A 10,238-nucleotide genomic window follows, 5' to 3' on the forward strand; every position below is an offset into this window, starting at 1 on the left:
CTAGTTTTCTCTAGACCCTCTGAACCCTTCCTCCAAACTCTAGTGTTTTTTTTTTCTGTTTTTCGGCACAGGTTGGGCCACTTCTTCCGCGGTCGAAATTCTTTTTCGACCGTTCTCTGACAATAAATAACCCGTTGATCGTTGTTTTGTCAAATAAATAATGATATGCGGTGCCAAAGTGACCTTGCCCACGGTAGGCTAGATGGTCATTGTACAACAAAATCACGGTTTCCGGAGGCTTTTGGGCGGAGTAGTTTAATTATGTAGTACATGGGATGGATACCCGCGGGCCGCGGCGTACACCCGGCGCACGCGCGGACACTGTCACCCGAATCGCCAGTTCGCCACAGCCAAAAACTGCTCCCCTCAAAAGCTGAGCTCTCGCGTCTCTTTCACCCCCACACCGCGCGTCCCCCCCGGGCCGGCCAGCCCCTGCCTCCCTCGACCCCCTTCTCCAATGCCCCTCCATCCAATGCTTCGCTTCCTTCGGTACGCTCGGTAGACTAGCTAGCCTAGCTTCCTGATCGATCGGCCGTGCCCGGGCGCCTCCTCCGCGGCAGTGCATGCATGTATGCGCGCGGGTACGTGCTGCTGATCGAGGTGAGTGTTTACGTTTAAGAGCTGGCAAGGATCAATGCCGGACGCGGAGGGGCAGTCGCCGTGGGCGACAGGGGGGAGGCGGCCGCACTTCTTCAAGGTGCTTATCGGCGACTTCCAGAAGCGCCTGGTGAGTGAAAACGATCGGTCCGGAGATGTATGTGATGCACTGATGTTTGTGCATTCTAACCAACTTGGCGTTTTCCGAGGAAATTACCTCCGAATCAAAGGATAGTTACAGGTTACAGCCTTGCAGCATGCACGATTGCCACTCTGCAGACCAAAAAGAACACGCATATTTGTTTACCTGGTTAATAATTAACTTCCCCCCCGCGCTTAAAACACCAAAAAGAGGAACACACATGCCATCATATGCATGAAGCATTGAAGCCGTGCAATGTCATCTCAGCAAGAGTGATTAAGGAAGTTTCATGCTAATCTCCTCTGAAAAATAACTCTTCCGTGCATGCAAGCAAATTGCAGAAGATCCCGCCAAACTTCTGCAAGCACATCCCCTGGGAGGCGTCAACGAAGGCCAAGAAGAGCCTGAAGGAGGCGTCGTCGTCCATGGCGGCCACCCTGGAGGGCCCCAGCGGCCGAACGTGGCCGGTGGTCATCCGCCGGACCGCCGCCGAGGGCACCTTCTTCGCCTCGGGCTGGACCAAGTTCGTGCAGGACCAGGCGCTGCGGGAGCTGGACTTCCTCGTCTTCCGGCACGACGGCGGCACGCGCTTCGCCGCCATGGTGTTCGACAAGACAGCCTGCGAGCGGGAGGACCTCCTGCGCCTCGGCGAGGATGGGCCGCGCAAGAAACGGGGCCGGCCGAGGAAGGCCTCGTCGCGTGATGATACGGTTGGCAAGGAGCTGGTGCCGTACTGTGGTGCGCCTGGCGACCGGCAGCCGCAAGTCGCGTGCCCCAATTCAACGGTGGAGCTCGGTAAGTCAAAGTGGTATTTGCTCTCTCCGTTCTCTTTCTAAACTAAAAAATTCACTAACAGTGCGCATTATTCTGCTATTTCGATGCTTTTTTAGCGGTTTTACTATGCTCAATCTGTCTCGTTTTCGGTTAGTAAGCAATCGATTGCTTAATCATCGGATCTAATTTGTGTTCTGAAATTCGGAAGAACCCATAAAGGGGTAAAGATGGCATCCAGATATATACTAATTTATCGGTTCGGATAACTATATTTAATCATTTTACTTAGAATAAGGATTTGAAAGCTATTACTCCGTAAGATTTTTTTTTCTCTCCGCCACTCCCGGATAGTTATATTTTCGGATTTGCTAGTACTCAGTCGCCTGAGAAATTGATATTTCGCAGTTGACGCTCTGAACCGTCGGATCATACGCTGAGATTCGTGCGGGCGTTTAAACAGAAATGTGAATATACATACAAAATAACAACAGCACAAATTCAGAAAGAGTTGACTGTTCGAGTGGCAACCACCCGTGCGCTGTGTTGTACTTGGATGCAGCAGGCGCCTGTTGGAACCCCTTGTGTAGCTTTTTTTTTCTTCATTTCGTTTCTTTTTTCTTTCTTTCTTTTTTCTTTCTTTTGTTTTTCTTTCTTTTTCTTTATGTCTTGATTCTTCTTTTCATTATCCCTTGTTTCTATATGGATTATTTTTATGGAATACACAAAACCATTTATTGGAAATACACAAAACCTTTTATTTTTCATGTTGTTTAAGGATTTTTTTTATGCCTAGCCCAATGTATTAGTGTTCGTATCACTTACACTTCTTTTAGTAGTAAAATTGAGTATCCACACCATAGGCAATCCGCTTGTCAACAATGTGAAATAAAATTAATTTTAAAAACTTATGTTTTTTGTTAAAATATCCTTCTCATTTCACCCGCAATTTTTAGAATCGGGCATAAACTTTCTCCTGCAATTTTTTAGAATCGCGCATAAACTTTCAACTGCAATTTTTAGAAGCATGCATAACTTTCAACTGCAATTTTAGAACCGCACATAAAGTTTCACCTGCAATTTTTAAAATTGTACATAATATTTTCACTTGCTATTTTTTAAAATTTGATCATTGTTATAGTTTCGGCCTAAGAAAATTGCATATGAAATTCCACGTTGCACACAAAAATTTCAGTGCAATTATAAGACTTTCACCTATAATTTTTTTAAAATTTCTCATGCAATTAAGATAATTTGTTAAAAAAAATTGCGTGCGCACACACGGACATACAGACACACACACACAGACCCCCCCACACACAAGGACACACACATACGCACACACACCAACACACACCGACCCACACACATTGACTGAGAAACAAAGTTTCTCAGTCGACTTACACCTAGACACTCCCTTATATTTTTGTTAAGAAAAGCCTATTGAAGTGACTTTTTTTTTCCATTTTGTCTATATTTGGACTTTCCTTGACAATAATGTGTCTAATTGTTGTACAAAAAACAAAAACAGCAGAGAATAGGATTCTAAATTCTGCACATTTCCATGGGTCTCAAAATTTTACGTTTTGATTTTTTTTGTTTGATGCCCTTGCTTGATGGTGCTCGAAGTTAAATCTTCAGCATGAGAAATGAGATTTATTTTTACGAATCATGCTTGATTTTGGAAAATTCAAAGGGATGTTAGACATGTTTCAAACTGTTTTTCGAAAGTTCCAAAGTGTAGTGGGTCACAAAAGAATTGGGATGCATCCCAGGTTGTTGAGAAAGGGGAAAAAAAATCTTTTTGTTAGAACAAAAAGTAAAAATTAAAAAAAGAACTCCAAAATCCATTTGTTTTTGAAGTTTGTCCGTGCATCTTAAATAAAACGTGCAACTCGTGAAAAATTTCCTTGTATATTAATAAAAAAATTATGTCGTACATAAAACCTTTATACTCATATTGATGGAACTTTATGATGAGATGGTCATGGACTTACAAAATAATGTTTGTGTGTATAAAAAATGTTCACGAGTATGGAAAGAATTTTTCATACATTTGAGAAAAGACGTAACCGCTCATTTGGCACCCCTCATTTCATTTCATTTGGTCCAAATGAAATGAAATCTAATTTTTGGTAGGATTTCATTTGGTTAAATTTGAATTTCGGATTCAAAAATCATGTTTGTCTACCATATGGATTTGTAGAGTTAGAGACAATTCCAGAGAAATGATGGCTTGTAGAGAGGAATTGAGGTTAGTTGTATTGTGATTCCATGAAATTGCAAATTGAATTCATGTAGTCAATTTCGTGCCAAAACAAGTTAGTTTTTAGAATTTAAAATGAATTTCACAATTCTAGTTTCAAATGATGGGCGGAGGTCATCTCACGTCACATGGCCATGGGTGAGTTGGTCATGGTTTTAATTATGTTGTGGTCTCTAGTTAGCGGACGACAAATTCGCTTCTGTGCCCAGTTTCTCGCCAGAATCACCAGAGCTACAAACGGGTGTTGCAGGATCAGCAGGGCAGTCCATCGCAGCGAAAACAGAAGCGGATACGGACGCGCACGCGCTCCCGCTTCGCTCGAACGCCGGACCGTCGCAGAAGCGCCACGGGCCAGACGCCGATCAGGACGGGTGCCCGGCGAAGACGCGGAGCATTCAGGACGACCTGGCCGTGGCCGCCGGCATCCCCCCTTCCGTCCGTCGCTACAACGGCTACGTGTCCCGGCGGCGCCCCGTGACGTGCGCCGAGCGGCAGCGCGCCACGGAGATCGCGCGCTCCTTCCGGTCCTCCCTCCCGCACTGCGTCATCCGCATGAGCACCATGCACGTCTACTACTCCTTCATGATGGTGAGCCGTACGTGAATTGAGAGACGTGAATGTGATGCGTCTCTGACTCTTCTCTCTCGTCTATGCCTGCAGAGGTTCCCGACGGGGTTCTCGCGGCAGCACCTGCCGCGGGAGAGGGCGGAGATGGCGCTCCGGGACCCGGACGGCAAGGCGTGGGCGGTGCTCTACATCCCCAACACGAGGGACCGGCTGTCCCGCGGCTGGTGCGCCTTCGCGCGCGGGAACTGCCTCGAGGAAGGGGACTGCTGCGTGTTCGAGCTCGTCGGGGCGGCCGAGTTCCGCGTCCACATCTTCAGGGTGGTCGAGCCGCCCGTGCCGGCGGTCAGGCTCCGGATAGCTTGATCAACAGCAAAATGAACGAGAAATTGTGTGCCTTGGTACTGAGCAATCCAGAGGGGATTTACTGCACACCTTGGCAATGCAGTGTACGGTATCCCAAATGAAATAATGCTGTTTTTTCCGCTGCTGAATCTGGACTCCCCAATTCATGATCAGTGAGACATAAAAAATCTTGACTCGCCAACGTTCAGTCAGAGATGTAGAAACGACAACGAGTTTTCGCGTACTAAGTAGGAAGGAAAGTCTACTTTAATCTTCGCGTGGACAATGTGGAAAAGTACTCTCGTAAGAACGTGGAAACGGTGGAAGTCGACGTCGCTCGTGGCAAAATCGTGCAACAAAGAATTTGAGCGCGCTGCGCAGCCTGCTGCTGCTAGACACATCGCCGGCGCTACAGAACCGATCAGACGACGAGTCATGGTCCATGAGGAACTGCGGATAAATTTGTTTAGTCCTTACCAACCCCCGCAAACGCCGTGCCATCGCTGCAGGCTTGCTCTGCCTTCCCCGAAAGTTGATTCGGGACCCGCACCGCCGCACGACGGCACGAATACTGCCTTCCCCCTTTTTTTCCTGACGTAAAAAGGTAACACTTCCAAAATTCTCTGCCTGATTTTTGATATCCTGGTGTTTACATTGACAAAGCATGTGAGAAATAAAATAGATACATGTACAATCGATGCTCACTTACTTCTCCCAACATATTTTGCAGCAGATTGCAGTGGACACCCTTTTGCTACAAGAGAACCCCATTTTCGTATTTGCATCCAAAATACGAATTGGATCATGAGTACAGTCGCCAATCATAATTCTAAATTAAAACCGCAATCATACCGTCAAAAAAAGTATCACGTTTTAAAACGAAAAAAACAAAACAAAGATGGCGCAATACATGTGACGCAACGTCCAGCGTCCCAACACAAAAAACACAGCGATTCAGGATCCCTAACGGCTGACAACACCGGCACACGTACGCCACCCTCGCGCTCTAGTCGTCTGCCCCGCCCGGCTCCCGCGCCTTGACACTACACCAACCCCAACGACCACCGGTGCCGCCGGCGCGCCCACGCCGCTCTGTGCAGTCCAACCGCTATAAACCGCGCCAAATCTCATCACAGTAATAAACCCATCTCGCCCCGCCTCCTACGCGAGACCCATATGCGTAGCACGTAAACGCGCGCACCTGCAACGCAACACGATCCCCTCTAGGCTCTAGCTCCCCGTTGTTCACCTGCCACATCACAACTCGTGCCTGCCCGCCGCGGCCGCGTCACCAGTTGCGGCAAGAGAAGGATGGCAACAACGGCCGCCTCCGCCTCCCCCGCCGCTCTCCGCGCCAAAACCCCGACCCCGCCCACGCACCCGGGCCCCAAACCCAGCCTCGCATTCCCCTGGCCTTCCCCTCGGCCCTCCGCCCCCGCCTCCGCCTCCGGCAGGCTCCACGCCAGTCTCCACCTCGGCGGGGCCCGCGGCACGGGCACCGGCACGGGAAGCGCAAACGGGACCGGCCTCCACGTGCTGCACCCCGACCTCACGCCGCTGGCCGTGCCCAAGATGGCCGGCGGCACGGGGGCCCAGAAGAGCATCCTGCTTTACCACTGCGAGGAGATGCGGGGTCTCGCGCAGCAGGTGGCCGCCCGGAACGACGACATCGAGCTCTGCTCCATCTCCTGGAGGTACACCAATCTCCCCCTTCTCTTCTACCATACCTTTGTTAGCAGCAATTGAATTAATATTAGCCAAAATTAGACCAATCTTCTCTTCTCCTTATGTTATATATTTGGTTCCATTTTCAGGACCTTTGCCGATGGATTCCCAAATTTGTTTATCACGAATGCCCAGAGCATCCGTGGACGACACGTCGCATTCTTAGCATCATTTAGCTCGCCTGGTGTCATATTTGAGCAACTGTCGGTTATATATGCTCTGCCGAAGCTGTTTATTGCTTCATTTACTCTTATACTCCCATTTTTCCCAACTGGGACTTCCGAGCGTATGGAAGATGAAGGAGATGTTGCAACAGCCTTCACACTCGCTAGAAGCTTGTCACACATACCAATATCAAGGGGCGGACCAACCAGTTTAGTGATTTTTGATATTCATGCTTTGCAGGTAAGTGAAATCTTTATGTCACCCAATTGACTCCTTCCCCTGTTCCCTTTGATTTTTTTTTAACATGGAATAACTTATCTAATGACAATACAACAGGAGAGATTCTACTTTGGAGACGCAGTCTTACCATGTTTTGAGAGTGGAATCCCCTTGCTGATAAGTAGGCTTCAGGAGCTACCTGATTCTGATAACGTAAGTACCCCTGACTAAATGATGGAAATAAGTTGTTATGTGATATAAAGTCTGATATGCTCCTTTATTATATCTTCATCAGATAGTCATAGCTTTTCCGGATGATGGCGCATGGAAGCGCTTCCATAAGCAACTTCAACATTTTCCTACGGTAAATATTTTCTGTCTGAATACCTCTAAAATCCAACAAAAATTGGCACCCTATCTATCCTTGTACAATAACTTGTTTTTTTCATAAAATGTTTTTCAAAATAGATTATATGCAACAAAGTTAGAGAAGGGGATCAGAGAATTGTGCGTATAAAAGAGGGAGATGCTAGAGGCCGTCATGTTGTTATAGTGGATGACTTGGTGCAGTCTGGTGGTACTTTGATTGAATGCCAGGTAATGAAATTTGTTTATGGCTTATATTCTTTCTTTTATAATGTATTAATTGTGGGTCTCCAACCCATGTAGCCTTGTGGTTGAAGATATTTATTTCTTTGTCAGTTTACTCTTTTCTTAGAGGACGCTTCTTAACAGTTTCTAATTATATATTTGTACAATACTTCATTAAGCTTGTAAACTGATATTCATGTTTCCTGTCCAGAAAGTTTTGGCAGCTCATGGAGCAGCAAAGGTTAGTGCGTATGTAACACATGGCATTTTCCCCAACAAGTCATGGGAGAAATTTCAGCCTGATAATGGAGGTATGTACCCATCATTAGCTTCATAATATTAGATGCTGATAAGTACCCCATAGTGTTCTCATTTTTCACTCTAGGGCTGTTGAATCATAGGCAATACATATTATTACAAACAAGTTAGTTTCTTTCTCAGCTGATAATTTTGAATGGGGATTAAAAAAAAGATAAATTCGAATGGTATATGACTAAATTTGAAGAGCACGGTCAAACTGGTTGGTGTGACTTGTCTTTCCCTTTCTTTTCTTACTTTTGTCAAAGATAAATCATTTATTCTTTCTCCTGCCATACATGTTTGACTGGGCAACTCTTGACTTTTTCAAAGAGCAACATAGCAATTCACCCTTAGGGCAAAGCCATTTATTTTATTTTAACAAGTCAGCTTCCAGCTGCAAACCTTTTCGGCTTAAGAAATATCCTGGTAAGCAAATCTCCCATCAGAGATGAGTAACAATGTAACATGGCTTCTAGTTTCTCCAGCGATACATAAAATCTTACGCTTTTCCTTGCATCCTAATTCCTTGATGATGCACTTGAGCTGCATCTACCCCCTATAACCTCTCCTGACTAATCACAATATAGTTAAATTTAAAGTTTTAATTAACCGGGATCAGAAAAGTCAGGGTTCGAAATCCAGGGATTTGAAGGTTAAGGTCTGATTCCAAATGCTGTTTCTCCTAAAATCTTCTGATACTCCTTGCATTATAATTCCTTGATGATGCAGTAGTGATGTGTAAATATGTTTTGTCCTAACACCTTGAGACACCAATTTATGTGTAGTACTTTGGAAACCCGCTTTCGTTTGTTCGTACCAGTTCCAATCCCACAAGGTTTCAACTCCAAATCTTAATTTCATCTAAGGTAGCCTTTCCTCATTTCTCACAACATAAGTAAAATCATTTGTCCTAACACCTCGAGACACTAAACTGTATGAAGCACTATCCAAACACCTTTTGGTTGTTCGTGCCAGTTGCCATCTCTACGTGGTTTCAACTCCAAACTTCTGTCACATGATTATACATGAAAATGGCGGAAGCACCTCGTGCAGCTGAAATTTCAAGAGCTGTTGCTAGTCCAGTAGTTTCAGTTGAATAATTCATTGTTTATTTTCTTGAATATAGTTACCAAATTGTTCATGTGATAATTTCAGAGGGTCCGGAGCATGCCCTGAGCCACTTTTGGATCACCGATTCGTGTCCTCTCACTGTCAAAGCGGTCAAGGACAGGCGGCCATTTGAAGTTCTCAGTCTGGCAGATTCTATTGCTTCTGCTCTTCAGATTTAGCAAAGCTAATTTGATCTGTTGGCCCCAGTGGGATATTTTTGTTCATTCTTCTAGCACATTTTCAGGCTCTCAAATTTTATTTCTTCCATTCTTTTTGAAATAGTTTCTTTCTCCCTCTAGAAAGGATCTTCTGTAATATCTGTTCCTTTAAACTTAGATATCTTCACCTGAGGCGGTGTTCAATGGATTGGTGGAACGGCAAAAAACATTATTAGGATAGTCTGCCTAATAATTTGGCTGGACAAGTCAAGTTACTGAGGCTGACCTTTGCGCGCTATAAATGTAATCATGGAATAAGTTCATTTGAGTTGTAGGCTTGCTTCTTTTTCTTCTCCATTTATGTCATGCTCATGGCCCTTTATTTAAAACTCCAGCTGATCGTCCCGTTAGCTGGGCTAACAGCATCTTCAGCGGATACCTCATATTCTGGCCCGTATAACTGTTTTATGGTATACCTAAAAATGCTTTTACGGTGTCATTTCTTGTCGGGCAGAATATATCCTTAATTTCGTACTGTAAATTTAAAAGAACAAGTTCATGCGTCGATTCACATTCAGATCATTTCAGACTTCTCGGACAGATAATACGGAGTAGTGAACATAGTTCAGCTACAAAGAAACAAACAAAAGGCGGCACTCAACTCAGTGACATCGGTAACCTCTCCTCTCCGGCTCACTCGGACTCGGGGGAGATGCAAATGAGTGTCTGGAGCTCCGCTTGCGCACGCCACGCCTCCGTCGTCTTCGTGTGCTCCTGGGATGCGCGGATGCCCCGTGCGAGCTCTTCGGCCGCGGACCTCTAGAGGCGAGCGTCCTCGCTGGCTGCGGTCTACCGCGAGATCCGAAGAGCTTACCAGACAAAGTGCTCTGCATCCTCGTCCTCGAAGTTCGTACCGAAAGCGGTGCATCATCGACATCATCGGCGGAGGCCAAGGGTGGGTGGTGTCCTCGGCAACGACTGTGCGGCAGTCTGGGAGCTCTCCGACTCAGGCGGCGTGGGCCGAGTGAAGACTTTACTTTAGGTTCGCGGGTCGGGGTTGAAAGCGCATTTCTCTCCTAAGCAGTTTTGGCGACGATGACAACGTGTTTTGTCATCTAATCTTGTGCTAAGCATTTCAGGATTTATAAAGAACTCGACACAAGATGAATTGTGGATCCTCAAAAAGGGAAGAAGCGTAGTGGTGTTTAGCGGTTTTTTTAATTGATTTGAGTCGTAGGACATCCGTACTATTAAGAGGGGATCCACAAGAGAAGGTAACGGGTGA

The 10,238-nt window shown here is 45.9% G+C and overlaps 2 protein-coding genes across 2 annotated transcripts; both read left to right on the forward strand.

Moving 5' to 3' along the window:
• Positions 1-384: 384 nt before the first annotated feature.
• Positions 385-4,834, forward strand: LOC100830619 (B3 domain-containing protein Os01g0723500). Its single transcript, XM_014898787.2, has 4 exons — positions 385-727; positions 1,081-1,534; positions 4,027-4,364; positions 4,437-4,834. The coding sequence occupies exons 1-4, from the start codon at positions 635-637 to the stop codon at positions 4,704-4,706; spliced, it is 1,155 nt and encodes a 384-aa protein (XP_014754273.1). The 5' UTR covers positions 385-634; the 3' UTR covers positions 4,707-4,834.
• Positions 4,835-5,818: 984 nt separating this feature from the next.
• On the forward strand, positions 5,819-9,310 carry LOC100831433 (ribose-phosphate pyrophosphokinase 3, chloroplastic). Its single transcript, XM_003569661.4, has 7 exons — positions 5,819-6,379; positions 6,500-6,815; positions 6,912-7,007; positions 7,090-7,158; positions 7,263-7,391; positions 7,597-7,696; positions 8,841-9,310. Exons 1-7 carry the CDS (start codon positions 5,997-5,999, stop codon positions 8,972-8,974), a joined length of 1,227 nt encoding a protein of 408 aa, XP_003569709.1. The 5' UTR covers positions 5,819-5,996; the 3' UTR covers positions 8,975-9,310.
• The last annotated feature ends 928 nt before the right edge of the window (positions 9,311-10,238 follow it).

This window comes from Brachypodium distachyon, chromosome 2, assembly GCF_000005505.3.
Source record: "Brachypodium distachyon strain Bd21 chromosome 2, Brachypodium_distachyon_v3.0, whole genome shotgun sequence".
Classification (NCBI taxonomy): domain Eukaryota; kingdom Viridiplantae; phylum Streptophyta; class Magnoliopsida; order Poales; family Poaceae; genus Brachypodium; species Brachypodium distachyon.